At 44.2% G+C, this 18,739-nt stretch overlaps 1 protein-coding gene across 4 annotated transcripts in view; it reads right to left on the reverse strand.

Annotated features, from left to right (window-relative positions):
- LOC125450882 (nipped-B-like protein) overlaps positions 1-18,739 on the reverse strand; it is a 510,140-nt gene that overhangs the window by 279,265 nt on the left and 212,136 nt on the right. For all 4 annotated transcript variants that reach the window (XM_059644995.1, XM_059644996.1, XM_059644997.1 and 1 more), the window contains one exon: positions 12,531-12,620. In XM_059644995.1, coding sequence (XP_059500978.1) covers positions 12,531-12,620 — 90 coding nt within the window. The remainder of the gene's footprint in view (positions 1-12,530; positions 12,621-18,739) is intronic.

The following is an 18,739-nucleotide window of genomic DNA, read 5'->3' on the forward strand; positions in this document are numbered from 1 at the left end:
AACATTACAGCACAGTACAGGCCCTTCGGCCCTCGATGTTGTGCCGACCTGCCATACCGACCTTAAGCCCATCTAACCTACACTGTTCCATCTACGTTCATATGCTTGTCCAATGACGACTTAAATGTACCTAAAGTTGGTGAATCTACTACCGTTGCAGGCAAAGCATTCCATTCCTTTACTACTCTGAGTAAAGAAACTACCTCTGACATCTGTCCTATATCTTTCACCCCTCAATTTAAAGCTATGCCCCCTCGTGCTCGCCGTCACCATCCTAGGAATCTCCTCTGCACCCTTTCCAAAGCTTCCACATCCTTCTTATAATGCGGTGGCTAGAACTGTACACAATAGTTTTGTACAGCTTCACCATAACTTCGTGGTTCCGGAACTCGATCCCTCTATTAATGAAAGCAAAAACACTATGCCTTCTTAACAACCCTGTCAACCTGGGTGGCAACTTTCAAGGATCTGTGTACATGGACATAGAGATCTCTCTGCTCATCTACACTACCAAGAATCTTAACATTAGCCGTGTACTTTGCCTTCCGGTTACTCCTACCAAAGTGCATTACCTCACACTTGTCTACATTAAACTCCATTTGCCACCTCTCAGCCCAGCTCTGCAGCTTATCTATGTCTCTCTGCAACCTACAGCATCCTTCGTCATTATCCACAACTCCACCAACCTTAGTGTCGTCTGCAAATTTACTAACCCATCCTTCTGCGCCCTCATCCAGGTCATTTATAAAAATGACAAACAGCAGTGGACCCAACACCGACCCTTGCGGTACACCACTAGTAACTGCGCTCCAGGATGAACATTTCCCATCAACTACCACCCTATGTCTTCTTTCAGCAAGCCAATTTCCTATCCAAACTGCTATATCTCCCACAATCCCATTCCTCCGCATTTTGTACAATAGCCTATTGTGGGGAACCTTATCGAACACCTTGCTGAAATCCATATACACCACATCAACCGGTTTACTCTCATCTACCTGTTTGGTCACCTTCTCAAAAGAACTCAATAAGGTTTGTGAGGCACGACCTTCCCTTCACAAAACCGTGTTGGCTATCCCTAATCAATTTATTCTTTTCCAGATGATTATAAATCCTATCCCTTATAACCTTTTCCAACACTTTACCAACAACTGAGGTAAGGCTCACTGGTCTATAATTACCAGGGTTGTCTCTACTCCCCTTCTTGAACAGGGGAACCACATTTGCTATCCTCCAGTCATCTGGCACTATTCCTGTAGACAATGACGAGTTAAAGATCAATGCCAAAGGCTCGGCAATCTCCTCTCTGGCTTCCCAGAGGATCCGAGGATAAATCCCATCCGGCCCAGGGGACTCATCTATCTTCACCCTCTGAAGGATTTCTAATACCTCTTCTGTGTGAGCCTCAATCCCACCTAGTCTAGTAGCCTGTATCTCAGTATTCTCCTCGACAACATTGTCGTTTTCTAGAGTGAATACTGTTGAAAAATATTCATTTAGCACTTCCCCTATCTCATCTGACTCCACACACAACTTACCACTACTATCCTCGATTGGGCCTAATCTTACTTTCGTCGTTTTTTTATTCCCTAAATACCTATAGAAAGCCTTAGGGTTTACCCTGATCCTATCCACCAACAACTCGTGTCTCCTCCTGGCTCTCTGAGGTCTCTCTTTAGGTCCTTCCTGGCTACCTCGTAGCCCTCAAGTGCACTAACTGAGCCTTCACATCTCATCCTATCATAAGCCTTCTTCTTCCTCTTGACCAGAGATTCCACCTTCTTCGTAAACCACGGCTCCTGCACTCTACAGCTTCCTCCCTGCTTGACAGGTACATATTTATCTAGGACACACAGGAGCTTTTCCTTGAATAAGCTCCACATTTCTAATGTGCCCATCCCCTGCAGTTTCCTTCCCCATCCTATGCTCCCTAAATCTTGCCTAATCTCATCATAATTGCCTTTCCCCCAGCTATAACTCTTGCCCAGTGGGATACACCTATCCCTTTCCATCATTAAAGTAAACATAACAGAATTGTGATCACTATCACCAAAGTGCTCACCTACTTCCAAATTTAACATCTGGCCGGGCTCATTCCCCAGTACCAAATCTAATGTGGCTTCGCCCCTTGTTGGCCTATTGACAGACTGTGTCAGGAAGCCCTCCTACACACTCTGGACAAAAACTGACCCATCTATAGTACTCGAACTATAGTGCTCCCAGTCAATATCTGGAAAGTTGAAGCCCCCATGACAACTACCCTGTCTCTCTCACTCCTATGAGGTGGGGTCAGGGAGGAAACGTTTGAGTATTATTTTTCAATCCTCACTGGATAGAGGAAGGATGAGTTCTGGAGAAATGCGAATGTGATCCTATTGTTTACAAGCCGTCCAAAAGGAATGTTCATTACTGGCCCATTAGTCTTACTACAGTGGTGGGCATATTGTTAGAATAACTCCTGAAAGATGAGATAAACTGTCACTTAGAAAAGTATGGACAACTCAGGGACAGTCAGCATGGCTTTGTTAAGGGAATGTCATGCCTTAAAAATTTGATTGAGTTCTCTGAGGAAGTGACAAGGAGGATCGAGGTGGGGGCAAGACAGTGAATGTTGTTGTTATGGATTTTAGTAAGGCATTTGACAATACCCCACATGGCGGAGTAGTCAAAAAGTAAAAACCCATGGGACACAGGGTAATGTGCTGAATTAAATCCAAAGTCAGATTGTTAACAGGAAACAAAGAATGATGGCTGCCCTTGCAAATGGAAAGTTGTTTTGGTATTCTGCAAGGCTCTGTTATTTTTATGTCATTAACAATTTAGACTGGAACATGAGGGGCACAGTTAAGAAATCTGCAGGCAACACAAAAATTAGCCAAATAGTGGACAGTGCAGAAGACAGCTGTAAGCTCCAAAATGACAGAGCTAGGTTGACCGAATGGGCAGGAAAGCTGCAGATGGAGTTCACTTTGATATGTGAGAGGTAATGCATTTGGGAAGATCAACCAGTAAGAGTTACATGAAGTGAGAGGTCTTGATATTCAAATATTCCTAAAAGTAGTAGAGGGAGATAAGGTTGTAAAGATGACATATGGAATGCTGTGGCAGTGGTACAGCTATAGAATACGCAAAAGGACAAAACGGTGAAACTGTACAAGATGTTGGAATTCCTTGCCACAGAGGGCTGTGGGACAGGTATATTTCAGCTGAGATAGATGGTTTCTTGATCAATTAGGGAAATCAAGGGATATGGAGACACAACAGGAACAGGGATGTGAAGACTGTCAAATCAAGCTATGATCCTACTGAATGGCAAAGCAGGCTCAAGGGGCTGAATGGCTTACTCCTGTTCCAGCGTACCAGTCTCAAACAGCAGAATGGCACACTAACAGACCTCTCAGCTCACCTTTCAGTGCAGGCTACCGCACTGACATGTGACACCTTTCAATACTAAAAACCATTTGCCTCCACGCAATCTGAATCCCTCTCGTTCCTGCATATCCATGTATCTGTCAAGATGACTAACCATTGCTATTGTATTTGATTCCATACCTCCTCTGTCAGCGCATTACAGGTACTTATTAGCCTATGTAATAAACTGGCTTCTCACATCTCCTTTAAACTTCCCCGCTTTTATCTTAATTCTATGTGCCGTAGCAATTGGCATTACCTATTCCATCCATACCTCAATTTTTTAAGGCTTTATCAGGTTACTCCTCAGCCTCCGATATTCAAGTGAAAAGAAACCAAGTTTTTTTTCCATCTCCCAATACCCTCCAAACCAGTCATCATCCTGGCAAATGTTTTCTGTATCCTTGCCAAAGCCTTCACATTCTTCTGGTCATGGGGTAGCCAGAACCGTATGCACTATTCCAAACATGGCCCTATTAGAGTTCTGTACAACTGCAACATAATTTGCTAATTTTCATATTCCATACCCCAAACAATGATGGTAAGCATACCATAAGCCTTCTTAACCACCTTATCCACTTGCAATGTTACTTTCAGGGACGTGTGGACCACATCATATGGTACTCAACAACGCCACCTTTCTTGAACTTGCTCTTACAAGTATGAAAGGTTTCTTAAAAGTCCAGTCTACTCTGCTCAAGTGCCAATTGCCAAATAATCACTTCTCTCTCCTCAGCCATGATGTTACCCGTCACGTCAAAAGTATTTCCTTAAACAAATCTTGCCCATTCATACTACTCGCTTCTCAAGGCAAAGAACTCATGGATCTCAAATATTGTGAAGCTGCATCTGCTGCCACACTGCACCATGGCCCCAACCACCACACTCAGTTTAATAATTTAACACGGTACCCATTTCGTAGCTTTTTCTCAGTCATCAATTTTTGAGCTTTCCAAGCTCAACTTCACCAAAAACTACCTTGTCTGTTAATTCATTTACAAACTAGTAGCATTAGACTCCCATCGCACTCGACCTCAAAAATACCTTGCTTGCGTGTGCCTTCTCACTTTTGTATTCACCCATCTCCAAGGCTATCCCATTTATATATATCCAGCCTGTCCTTTATCCTACTCAATTGCAGAATAGCTGTAACCAGTCAAGATTTGCAACTGTGGCTGATCATGCTGTATTCGCCTTCCTTCACTTGGTCTAAAAACAAATATTTAAATTAACTCATTCAAACATGTCACATTGCACCTCTGAAACTATTGGGACTTGAACCAGGCCTTCCTACAAGTGCATCACAAGAGCTCCTTTCATTCATTCCATGCGCTACCTTTCTTACCTCAATCTACAAGTTCTCTGAACTCTTGACATAACATTCAGATTCAGAGCATGTTTTGCCACAAATGTTTGTGATGCCTGTCCAGTTCTTCTTCCACAACTACTTCAGACTCCACTCTGAGAATCTATATTTGTCAAACTGCTTGCGACATCTAGTCTTAAAAGGTCCAGTTTCCCAGAACAGTATAAAATGAAATAATAGAGTAAGAAATCTTATAAGCAAACAGACATAATGATTGAGGGGAGGAGGACTTTCTTAGTGGGCTGAGTATCTTTGGAACTCCTTGTCAGAGACAGCTGTGAGGCTAGAGTCCTTGGGTATATTTAAGCTTGAGATAGACAGATTCTTGATCGGGACAGGAATCAAGAGACATAAGCAAAAATGGACATGAGCAATGTCAGATTAGCCATGATCCTATTAAAACGACAGAGCAGGGTCAAGGGGCCAAAAGGCTTATTCCTGTTCTGTTTTCTTACTGTCTTATAGTTTAATCTGAAAGTCTCGTGATCAAGTCCTATTTACTCAAGTCATAGCCATTAACATATTAAGAACTATATCAACAGGATAGTAACATCAGTGCATGTTAATCTTCATCTGAAAAGTAGCTATTAACATCTCAAACACTGCTTTTCATGCAGCTATTTTCTCTAATCATCATGGACTTTAAATTTTGCTCTATCAAGTCTATAACTGGAGTTGGCATACTAGTGGTGTCCAGGACATATTGTTTCATGAAGTGAATGCCAAGTTAGGAATTTTGTGTTAGTGCACTTGTAGCATGCACTGAAAGCTACATATGAATACACAGGGCCATGTTATTTACAGACAAAGAACATGTACAAATTTGTTTCAACTCAACAAAATAGGTCAGAGCCATTCTCTTGCTCACTTAAGGTGAAATCTTGCTTTTGTAAAAATTTAACAAAAATTCAGTGGACTAACTATTGATCATTAACTTGTGCATTCTCCATGACAATGATTTGATTTATTGCCAGGTGCACTTAAGTACAGTGAAAAGCTTTGTTTGCAAACAGTACAGGCAAATCATTGTAAAGGACATACAGATCATAGGGTGAAAAATATTTGGACAGATTAAGGCATACAGCTTACACTGCAGACTGTGTGCGCTAGGCAACATCAACATTTTCAAGATTAGTATTATTTGTAGTTAGAGTCCATTCATCAGTCTAATAACAGCAGGGAAGCTGTTCTTGAACCTGTTGGTGTGCATGTTCAAGCTTCTGTATCTTCTGCCTGATGGAAGAGGTTGTAGGAGATCATTACCAGGGTGGGATAGGTCTTTGATGTTGGCAGCCATCCCACAGCAACAAGGCATGTAAATGGAGACCATGGGTGGAAGGGTGGCTGCTGTGATAGTCTGGGCTATGCACACAACCTTTTGTAGTGACTTACGGTCCTCGGCAGAGCAGTTTCCATACCAGACTCCACGCTTTCTGTGGTGCGTCGTAAAGGTTGGTGGAGGTCCTTAGAATCATGCCAAATTTTGTGAGGTGCCTGAGGAAGAGGAGGCATTGCTGTGTCATCTTCAGTGTCCCATCTATATGGAAAGTCCAAGACAGGTTGTTGATTATCGTCACTCCTAGGAACTTGGCGGTCTCCACCCTCTCAACCTTCCTTCGTTGATATAGATGGGGGCATGTTCTTCTCCTTTCTTCCTGAAGTCAATGATCAGTCCTTTAGTTTTGCCAACAGCGAGAGAGGGGCTGTTATCATTGCACCACGCCACCAAGCTCTCTATCTCCTTTCTGTATTTTGATTCATCATTTGATATCCATCTTACCATGGTGATATCGTCAGCAATCTTGTAAATGGCTTTTGGTCATAATTTGGCAACATAGTTGTAGGTGTTCAGGGAGTATAGTAGGGGGCTGAGAACACACCCATGGTGTGGTCCAGTCTTGAGCGTTATCGTGGAGGAGGTGCAGTTGTCTATCTTTATTGATTGCAATCTGAGTCAGAAAGGCAAGGCTTAAGTTGCAATGGTGAAGTTGAGACCTAGTCACAAGTTTTGAGATCCACCCACAACTAAACAGTTTCTTTTCTCATTCGTGCAGTTTTCTTTTTTTCCAATTAGTATTTCTTTTCAATTTTCTGATCGGTACAAGTAAAAGTCTTCAATAAAATGCATTCTCTTTTCAGGAACACTAGAACTTAGAGAACTGACTGGGCAGGTCAGGTACGGTGGCCACAATGGGTGGAATCTGTGGAATGCACTGGAGTCTCTGACAATGATGTGTAGGAAGTGCTTTGAACAACTTCAACTCAGAGTTGCAGCCATTGCAAAGCCTCAGAAACTGAGTTACATGAACATGTCATTCTAGGAATTAGCAACAATTCTTAGTTGTAATACAATTATAGATTTTATTAAGGACAGAGAAGTGGCTCCAGACAACAGGTGGGGATTCATAATGTAGTGATGAAGGAGTCTCAACCCTTTATTTTGACCAATATGTACAGGGTAGTTGCCTGTTTAGAGGAGAACTAGAACTGCAGTAGTTCAGCAAACTGACCACAAAACCACAGGGCAAGAAACTATTCAAGCGAGGAGTCCAAAACTGTAAACAGTGTGAAACAGAAGTACATCAAGAGAATGGATACGGTCTTCAGGAGCTGCAGTCTGCCAGGCACTAGCATGGTGGACAGCTCCATATGGATAAAAATTAACTTGGGACAACAGCTGCACCAGCAACAACAGTAGTAGTATTCAGATTACGTAGTCCATGTGAGCATTGGCAACATAGGTAGAGCTATGTTGGTCCTGCTGAGTGCGCTTAAAGTTAGGGTCCAAATTAAAATGCGGAACAAAGGTAATAATGACAAGGAAGCATTTCAAGAATGCTAAAACAGACTCAAAAATATATTTCATTGAAAAAGAATTTCAACAGTATCAATCCATCTTTGGCCTTGAGGTTATTTAGAATGACAGGGCATTTGCTTAAAGGGTATGATTGAACAAGTAATCCAGGACACCAGTCGAATGTTCTGACGCCATGGAATCAAATCCCAATATGGCAAATAGCGAGATGTGAATTCAATAAATGTTGGAATTAAACCAAGTAATCACAGTCAACTGCCATAAAACCTAGATAATAAAATGTGAGGCTGGATGAACACAGCAGGCCAAGCAGCATCTCAGGAGCACAAAAGCTGACGTTTCGGGCCTAGACCCTTCATCAGAGAGGGGGATGGGGGGAGGGAACTGGAATAAATAGGGAGAGAGGGGGAGGCGGACCGAAGATGGAGAGTAAAGAAGATAGGTGGAGAGGGTGTAGGTGGGGAGGTAGGGAGGGGATAGGTCAGTCCAGGGAAGACGGACAGGTCAAGGAGGTGGGATGAGGTTAGTAGGTAGCTGGGGGTGCGGCTTGGGGTGGGAGGAAGGGATGGGTGAGAGGAAGAACCGGTTAGGGAGGCAGAGACAGGTTGGACTGGTTTTGGGATGCAGTGGGTGGGGGGGGAAGAGCTGGGCTGGTTGTGTGGTGCAGTGGGGGGAGGGGATCAACTGGGCTGGTTTAGGGATGCAGTGGGTGAAGGGGAGATTTTGAAACTGGTGAAGTCCACATTGATACCATATGGCTGCAGGGTTCCCAGGCGGAATATGAGTTGCTGTTCCTGCAACCTTCGGGTGGCATCATTGTGGCAGTGCAGGAGGCCCATGATGGACATGTCATCAAGAGAATGGGAGGGGGAGTGGAAATGGTTTGCGACTGGGAGATGCAGTTGTTTGTTGCGAACTGAGCGGAGGTGTTCTGCAAAGCGGTCCCCAAGCCTCCGCTTGGTTTCCCCAATGTAGAGGAAGCTGCACCGGGTACAGTGGATGCAGTATACCACATTGGCAGATGTGCAGGTGAACCTCTGCTTAATGTGGAGTGTCATCTTGGGGCCTGGGATGGGGGTGAGGGAGGAGGTGTGGGGACAAGTGTAGCATTTCCTGCGGTTGCAGGGGAAGGTGCCGGGTGTGGTGGGGTTATTAATTAACATTTATTGAATTCCTCTACATTGGGGAAACCAAGCGGAGGCTTGGGGACCGCTTTGCAGAACACCTCCGCTCAGTTCGCAACAAACAACTGCACCTCCCAGTCGCAAATCATTTCCACTCCCCCTCCCATTCTCTTGATGACATGTCCATCATGGGCCTCCTGCACTGCCACAATGATGCCACCCGAAGGTTGCAGGAACAGCAACTCATATTCCGCCTGGGAACCCTGCAGCCATATGGTATCAATGTGGACTTCACCAGTTTCAAAATCTCCCCTTCCCCCACTGCATCCCTAAACCAGCCCAGTTGATCCCCTCCCCCCACTGCACCACACAACCAGCCCAGCTCTTCCCCCCCACCCACTGCATCCCAAAACCAGTCCAACCTGTCTCTGCCTCCCTAACCGGTTCTTCCTCTCACCCATCCCTTCCTCCCACCCCAAGCCGCACCCCCAGCTACCTACTAACCTCATCCCACCTCCTTGACCTGTCCGTCTTCCCTGGACTGACCTATCCCCTCCCTACCTCCCCACCTACACCCTCTCCACCTATCTTCTTTACTCTCCATCTTCGGTCCGCCTCCCCCTCTCTCCCTATTTATTCCAGTTCCCTCCCCCCATCCCCCTCTCTGATGAAGGGTCTAGGCCCGAAACGTCAGCTTTTGTGCTCCTGAGATGCTGCTTGGCCTGCTGTGTTCATCCAGCCTCACATTTTATTATCTTGGAATCTCCAGCATCTGCAGTTCCCATTATCTCTGATGCCATAAAACCTACCTGGTTCAAGTAGAAACATAAATAGACTGTGCAGACCCTCAAGCCTGCATCACCATTCAATAGGATCATGGCTGATTTGACATTCCTTACATCCACTTTTCTGCCCCTTTCCCATATCCTTGATTCCCAAACTGATCAAAATTCTATCTATCTCAGCCTTAAATACACACAAGGACTCTGCGACAGGGTGTTCCAAAGGCATTCAACCCTGTTAGAATTTCCTCCTCATCTCAGCCATAAACTGGTACAACTTTATTGAGAGACAATACACTCTGGTCCAAGGCTTTTCCACGAGGGGCAACATTTTCTCAGTATTTACGTGAAAAGCCCCTTAAGAATTCTACTCTCATTCTTCTAAACTCCAATGAGTCCCAACCTGCTTAACTTTTGCTTATATGACAATTCCGCCATACCAGGATTATCCAAGTGAATGAAGGGTCACTGGACCCAAAACTAACCCTGATTTCTCGCCACAGATGCGGCCAGACCTGCTAAGCTTTTCCAGTAATTTTTGTTTTTGTTTCTCATTTAAAGCATCTGCAGTTCCTTCAGTTGTTATTATCCTGACCTGCCTCTAATGAAATAATATCTTTTCGAAAGAAAGGAGACCACAACTGCACACAGTACTTTAGATATGGTCTGGCCAGCACCTTCTACGGTTACAGTAAGACTTCTCTACTCTTGTACTGCAAGCCCCTTGACATAAAAGCCAACATTCCATTAGCTTTCCCAATAACCTGTTGCACCTGAGCGCTAGCTTTCTATGTTTCATGCACAAGTATCCCCAAGTCCTAGATAATAAAATGTGAGGCTGGATGAACACAGCAGGCTAAGCAGCATCTTTGTGCTCCTGAGATGCTGCTTGGCCTGCTGTGTTCATCCAGCCTCACATTTTATTATCTTGGAATTCTCCAGCATCTACAGTTCCCATTATCTCTGATACTAATTTATCCCCAAGTCCTGTTGTGCTGCAGCTTTCTTCAGTTTTCCCTCCATTAAATAATACTGCATTCTTTGATGCTCCCTTCCAAAATGGACTTCATGTTTTTTTTTTCAAATTATGGCCCCCTCATTTCCAACTTTTGGCCACTTTACCTATCAATATCTCTCTGTAAACAGTTTGTATCCCTCTTGCAACATGCCTTTCCATTATGCTTCCCTTTAGGGAAGGAAATCTATCACCCATATCTGGTCTGACCTACAGAGTAACGTAGTTAGCTCACAGTAACATAGCTGACTCAAGTGGCACCTGAAAATGCCTAGGAAGCCACTGTTATGGAGCAATTCAGTAAAATCTAACCAGCAAAGCCCGAAGCCTATGAACAAATAAAGGAAAAAAAAAAACTTGAAATATTGCGAAGCATAGTAATATGTCTAACAACAGGGCCATTTTACCAGCAAATGGCCAGCAAAAAGAGGATTAAAAAAACAAAAAAAATGAACATAAACTCATTAGGAATATAAAACAAATTAAGAGAAAATTCATGTGTCACTGTCTAGGCCAGCATTTGTCATCACCCATTGTCCAAAGAGTAGCTACCCCAGTCAATCATAATGGGGTCTTGAGTCACATGTAGGTCAGATCAGGTGTTAACAACAAATTTACTTTCCTAAAGGACATTGGTGAACCAGAGGGGCAATATCTAAAAGTCACGTGATCATTTTTAGACTTTTTTTAAATTCCAGATTTTTATTGTATTCAAATTTCCCCAAATGCCATGGTGGGATTCAAACGCATTTCACGAGACCATTAAGGTAACAAAGTGTGGAACTGGACGAACACAGCAGGCCAAGCAGTATCTTAGGAGCACCAGAACACTAACCTGGATTTCTGGGCAATAAATCTACTGACATTACTACTACACTGACCAAGAATTTTTAAAACATACGAAAAAGTAAACTTGCAGAAAGGACAGCTATTGTAATAACCATGGATTTCTCAAAAGCAGAGACCTTTTAAAATGAAAATCAGGATGTTCACAGGGAATTTGAGAAAAATGCTTTTCCACAGAGGTTGTGGGAAACTGGGAGGCAGGTAAGCTCACAACCTTTAAACAAATATTTGGATGAATATTTCAAGTGTCATTACTCTCAAAGCTATAGGCCTATCGCTGGAAAGTGGGAGTGCAGATTTAGTGTGTTTTTTTGTTGGTACAGGCCAAAGAGCCCCTTTTGTACTGTATGATTCTATAGCTGAAAAATCATTATGGGGAACAAGGACACACATTAAGCAAATGCTTGGTATCTTCCTTCACACTAGAAGACAGAGGATACACATGTCGAGTAACAAAGAGGTTAAAGTAGAAAAAGGGTATTGAAGAAACTTAACAGGACTAAAATTCTCAGGACCTAATGATTAGCTAACAATCTCCATTTCTGGAAATTACAGCTATTATTTTCAATACATCCAAGATTGTGGAATTGTCAGCTGATCGGAATTCAGCTAAACTAACAATGCTATTCAAGAAATGACAGAGTAAAAACAGGAAACTAAAGGTCAATGAAGCCTAATATCAGTAACTGGGAAATGACAGATCTGATTAGAAGTCTCAAACTTCAAACATTTACTCTATTTTTCTTTCCATGTAACGCCAGACTTGCTAAATATTACCAGCATTCTGTTTTGATTTCAGATTTACAGAATCTGTAATATTTTGCTTTGTTTCTCTTTATTATTAGTAAAAGGTCACTTGATTTTTCAGCAGCTCTAAAATATTACACAGTTATCAACATCCAAAAAGATACAAGGTCAGAACCAAAATGGGATAGCACACTGCTTCCTTTTCATCCCACCTGCTGCCCTTTCCTCAATCTATCAACTTTACCCCGTGTCTGATATCACTCTCCCCTGCCCCATTGACAGTCATCTTAAAAACAAATAAAAACATTTAGGTGTAAAGTTTACACATCAGATTTTGGCATGACAATATAAATACAATCCAACCTCTCTTTAGTCTGATCAGCTCAGCAATCACAAATAGAACGGTGGAATGTAAAACATATACCTAATGTAGTAAAATCCATATCCTCCAGGTTTTCCAAAATGTTTTCCACTGTAGCTGTGAATCGTTTGAATGTTGACGAATCCATCATTTCTGTTAATAAGAGAAATGTGATGTAAGTTTTCTACTCTAAATGGTTCAAAATACCTTCCATTTTGTTCAGTAGTCAAAAAGTACCATCAGTTTAAAAAATAGCATCGTAGAATTCAACAAGGAACAAAGCCATTCAACCCATCATAGTGGCGTCATTTTTTTGAATAAGTCCCACTCCCCTGCCCTGCCCCATAGTTTTCAGGGAACTAAATTATATGACTAAGTTATTATCAAATCTGCTTGCATTGTCCTTACAGGCAGCAGGTTCCAGACCAGAAATCACCATTAAAAATACTTCTCATTGTGACATCTGATTTGTTGCCAGTAATCGTGAGTCTGTGGAGATTGCAAATGCTGCTACCACTGGAAATAGCTCATCTGCCTTGTTGCACAAAAGTCATGAATGATTTTAAGTTATTCTTTAACATTCTTGTACTTGAAGAAATTAGCACCATCTTATCCAGAAAATTAAATGCCATAACCGCAGCACCACTCAACTTGAAAACAAGTCATCTGTCAAGATATTGGGATTGTTTCATGTTATTTATCAATGATTGAGATTCATGAGTTTGTGGGAAAATCTGCAAATATTGCAATAGTGAGCAGCAGTTGCCATTTTGACAGATCTTAGACTCTGAAAAATAAGGCCCTCAAGGAACATAAAGGAAGCAGGAAGGAACTTAAAAAAGAAACTATCGGGCCATGAAATGTCCTTGACCATTAAGGTTAAGGAGAATCCCAAGACATTTTATATGTCTATTAGGAGCAAGTGGAGGGTAGGTCTACTCAAGGACAAAGGTGGGAATTTATGCCAGAGGACGTGGATGAAATTTTTAATGAGTACTTCTCACAAGGTGATAATGGGAACTGCAGATGCTGGACAATCCAAGATAATAAAATGTGAGGCTGGATGAACACAGCAAGCCCAGCAGCATCTCAGGAGCACAAAAGCTGACGTTTCAGGCCTAGACCCTTCATCAGAGAGGGGGATGGGGTGAGGGTTCTGGAATAAATGGCGGGGGGGGGGGGGGGGAGGCGGACCGAAGATGGAGAGAAAAGATGATAGGTGGAGAGGAGAGTATAGGTGGGGAGGTAGGGAGGGGATAGGTCAGTACTTCTCAAGGTGTTCACTGAGAAGGATGTGGATAATGGCAAGGTTGGCAGGGGCACGTTGATAGTCTAGGACGTCAATATTAAAGAGAGTGGTGGTAGTGATGTTGGGCATCTTGAAAAACGTTAAGGTAGTTAAATCTCCAAGGTCTGATGCAAGCTATCCGAGGATACTAAGTGGGGAGGCGGGGGGGGGGTGTACAAGAGAAGAGATTGCCAGGGTCTTGATAGGGATCTTTGTATGCTGTTAGCCACAGGCAAGGTCTCAGAAAAATAGAAAATAGCCAATTTTGTTATTTTGTTTGAGAAAGGCAACGGAGATAGTCCAGGAAATTATATGTGGTGAGATTTACATCAGTGGTTGGGATATTACTGGGAAGAATTCTTAGGGACAGAATTTACTCATTTGTTAAAAAGAATAGACTTATTAGGGAAAGTCAGCATGATTTTGAGAGGGGGAAGACTTGCATCAAATTTGATTTGGTTTTTTGGAGATAATGAAAATGATGATTGATGAGGGTAGATAGTGGATGTTGCTGACATAGACTTTATGAAAGCATTTGAATTTTTTTTTTCCTCAATTCATTCACAGGATGAGGGAAGTATTTATTGCCCATCCTTAACTGCCCAGAAGGCAGTTCAGAATCAACCACATTGCTGTGGGTCTGGAGTCACATGTATGCTAGGCCAAGTAAGGATGGCAGTTTCTTTCCCTAAAGGGCATGAGTGAACTAGATGGGTTAAATGAACCAGGTTGTCTCTTATTACAGGCTCATCGAGAAGATTAAATCACATGGGATCCCTGGTGAATTGATATAGAACATTACAGTGCAGTACAGGCCCTTCAGCCCTTGATGTCGCGCTGACCTGTGAAACCAATCTGAAGCCCATCTAACCTACACTATTCCATTATGTTAGATATAAAATTGGCTGGGTCATAGAAGACAGAGGGTAGTTCCTCTGGAAGAGTGTCTTTCTGACTGGAGGTCTGTGACCAAAGGTATTGTGCAAGGATCAGTGCTGGGGCCTCTGTTGTTTGTAATATGCATATAAATGATTTGGCTGGAGATATAGTGGTCTGAATAGTAAGTTTGCAGATAATACAAAAATTGAGAAGAGTTGTGGATAGGAAGGTTGTCAAAGGATACAGCGCAATATAGATCAACTGGAAAACTGGACAGAGAAATGGCAGACAGAGTTTAATTCAGACAAGATGTGGAGGTGCCGGTGTTGGACTGGGGCGGACAAAGTCAGAAGTCACGCACCACTAGGTTGTAGTCCAACAAGTTTATTTGAAATCACAATCTTTTGATGTGCAGCTCCTTCGTCATGTGTAGTGAGAGAAAAGCACACAGAAAATCCATATCCTTCTCAGTGAACACCCGGTGAGAAGTACTCATTAAAAATTTCATCAAGGGCCTGTACTGTGCTGTACTTTTCTATGTTCTAAAACAGAGTTCATAGAACTGTTGAGTGGAGTGTCAAATAATACATTTCTGTAGGTGACCAAGAGTGTTAGACGGTGAGTAAAGTGTAAACAGTTGAATAACCTAACAGTTGACCTATAATCAGATGAAGAGAGGCAAAGAGATAATTACAAAAAATTAAAATAAGCAATGCTGCAGACAGACTAAATAACTGGACTAACATGGTACATGTAAGTCACATGCTGAGGGTCTAACCAAAGTTGTAAGTAATTCAAAACTGTACCAAGTAATTAAGGCAGACTGTTCCCTCCTAGTCAGTGAATACTTCAGCAGTCAATGGCAATCAGCCTCCGATCTTTGGGTAAGCATCCCCCAAGGCAGATTGAGGTAGACAGCAACACAGAATCACTGAGCAGAGACTGACATCCAAGTACCGTATCCATGAAGATGGCCTCAACCACGATCGTGAGTTCACATCGAGTCACATGTGATCCCACCATACTGTTCTGTATCTGTAAAATCTTCCTTACTATCCTGCTTTGACACCATCACCTGGATAAATTGTTATGGTCTCTCTACCTTAATTAGTTTGTATAGTTTTGAATGAATTATTTTGGTTAGACATTCAGCATGCAACTCTTACACCTATCATGTTAGTCCATTCATTTAGTCTGTCTCCAACATACCTATTTTTAATTCTGTAATTATCTCTCTGCCTCACTTAATCAGATTATCGGTCATTCCTTTAGAGATAGCAGGAACTGCAGATGCTGAGGAATCTGAGGTAACAAGGTGTAGAGCTGGATGAACACAGCAGGTCAAGCAGCAGAGGAGCAGGAAAGCTGACGTTTCGGACCTAGACCCTTCTTCAGAAATGAAGGAGGGGAAGGGGATTCTGAAATACATAGGGAGGCAGATAGAAGATGGATAGAGGAGAAGACAGGTGGAGAGGAGACAGGCAGGTCACAGAGGCGGGGTTGGAGCCAGCAGAGGTCAGCGTAGGTGAGGAGGTAGGGACGACATAGGTCAGTCCAGAGAGGACGGACAGGTCAAGGAGGCGGAATGAGGTCAGTAAGTAGGAGATAGGGGTGGGGATTGGGGTGGGAGGGGCGTTAGGTGGAACAAAGGACAGGTTAGGGAGGCAGGGTCAAGCTGGGCTGGTTTTGGGATGTGGTAGTGGGAGGGGAGATTTTGAAGCTTGTGAAGTCCACATTGACACCATTGGGCTGCAGGGTTCCCAAGCAGAATATGAGTTGCTGTTCCTGCAACCTTCGGGTAGCATCGCTGTGACACTGCAGGAGGCCCAGGATGGACATGTCATCTGAGGAATGGGAGGGGGAGTTGAAACGGTTCACGACTGGAGGTGCAGTTGTTTAGTGTGAACCCAGTGCAGGTGTTCAGCAAAGCAGTCCCCAAGCCTCCACTTGGTTTCCCCAGTTGTAGAGGAGGCCACAACGGGAACAGCGGATGCAGTATACCACATTAGCAGACGTGCAGGTGAACATGTGCTTAATGGGTTAAGTCATCTTGGGGCCAGGGATGGGGGTAAGGGAGGTGTAGCACTTACTGCGGTTGCAGGGAAAAGTGCTGGGTGTGGTGGGGCTACAGGAGACTATGGTGCGGACAAGGGAGTCCCAGAGAGAGTGGTCCCTCCGGAAAGCACACAAGGGCGGTATGGGAAAAATGTCTTTGGTGTTGAGGTTGACTGCAGATGGCGGAAGTGTCGGAAGATGATGCGTTGGATCTGGAGGTTGGTGGGGTGGTACGTTAGGACGAGGGGGATTCTGTTTTGGTTGTTATTGTGGGGAGGGGGTGTGAAGGATGAATTGCGGGAAACGCGGGAGACACAGTTGAGAAATGAGGACATCTGAGATGTGCGGGAGTGCAAAACCTCATCCTGGGAGCAGATGCAGCAGAGGCGAAGGAACTGGGAATAGGGGGATGGCATTTTTTGCAGCAAGGTGCGTGGGAGTCGGTGGCCTTGAAATGGATATCGGTTTCGAGGTGGTCGTCAGAGATGGAGACAGCATGATCCAGGAAGGAGAAAAAAGGTACTGGAGATGGGTGGAGCAAATTCAAGGTTGGGGTGGAAGGTGTTGGTCAAGTGGATGAACTGTTCAAGCTCCTCATGGGAGCACGAGGCGGCGCCAACACAATCAATGTAACAGAGGAAAAGGTGGAGTTTAGGGCCAATGTAGCTAGGGAAGAGGGATTGTTCTGCATAACCTATAAAGAGGCAGGCATAGCTTGGGCCCATGCAGGTACTGATGGCCACCCTCTTTGTCTGTAGGAAGTGAGATGAATTGAAAGAGAATTTGTTGGGGGTAAGGACGAGTTCAGCCACATGGATGAGGGTGTCGGTGGGGGGATCTGGTCGGGCCTGCGGGACAGGAAGATGCGGAGGGCCTTTAAGCCATCTGTATGGGGAATGCAGGTGTAGAGCAACTGGACGTTCATGATAACGATGAGGCGTTGGGGGACAGGGGAATTGGAAGTTGTGGAGGTGGTGGAGGACGTGGGTGGTGTCACGGACGTAGGTAGCGAGTTCCTGGGCCAAGGGGGAGAAAATGCAGTCGAGATAGGTGAAGATAAGTTTGGTGGGGCGGCAGCAGCAGGCTGAGACAATGGGTCGACCAGGGTCGTCAGGTTTGTGGATTTTGGGAAGGAGATAGAAACAGGTGTTGCAGGTTTAGGGAACGATGAGGTTGGAAGGTCACCTGAGGTGATGAGGTTGTGGATGATTTGGGAGATGGTTTGGTGTTTGGCACTGGGGTCATGATCAAGGGGGTGGTCGGTGGTGGTGTCAGAGAGTTGGCGCCTGGTCTCAGCAATGTAGAGGTCAGTGAACATCCCTGATTCCAGAACGGTCTCCAGCCAAGCCCACACCTGGAGGAAACACAGGCACATCAGGTGTCCAAGACCCCATCTTTCCCCCCATTTACACAAACCGGGCAGTCTGTTCCTGTATCGGAGGGGGATCAACCCTCTCACCCACCCCCTTCCTCATTTACACAAACCGGGAAGTCTGTTCCACTATCAGAGGGGGATTAACTGGTAAGGGCGTGGAATGTCCTGCCTGCAACAGTAGTAGACTCACCAACTTTAGGGGTATTTAAATGGTCATTGGATAAACATATGGATGATAACGGAATAGCGTAGGTTCAATGGACTTCAGATTGCTTTCACAGGTCAGTACAACATCAAGGGCCGAAGGGCCTGTACTGTACAGTAATGTTCTATATTCTGCAACTGAACCTCTCTTGTCCAAGGGTTTTACTGTGAGGTTGGGATTGGAGCGGATGGAGTGGAAGGAGCAAAGGGCTGCACGTTCTGCGGGAAAGAGGTTAGAGAGGGAGAGAGGGGTGGAGAGGTTGAGGCAATTGATGTCTTGACGGCAGTTGGAGCTGAAGAGGTCGAGGGGCGGGAGGTGGCCTTAGGGTGGTCTCCAGGAGGGGGGGATGTGTTGGAGGCAGGAGTCAGTAGAGGGAGGGTTAGGCTCACAGTTGAAGTAAGGTGGTGGCGGAAAAATTGCTCAACGTCCAAACGTGACCCAAGAAGACTTTCCACATCAAGTAGATATTC

Source organism: Stegostoma tigrinum, chromosome 3 (assembly GCF_030684315.1).
Source record: "Stegostoma tigrinum isolate sSteTig4 chromosome 3, sSteTig4.hap1, whole genome shotgun sequence".
Taxonomy (NCBI): Eukaryota; Metazoa; Chordata; class Chondrichthyes; order Orectolobiformes; family Stegostomatidae; genus Stegostoma; species Stegostoma tigrinum.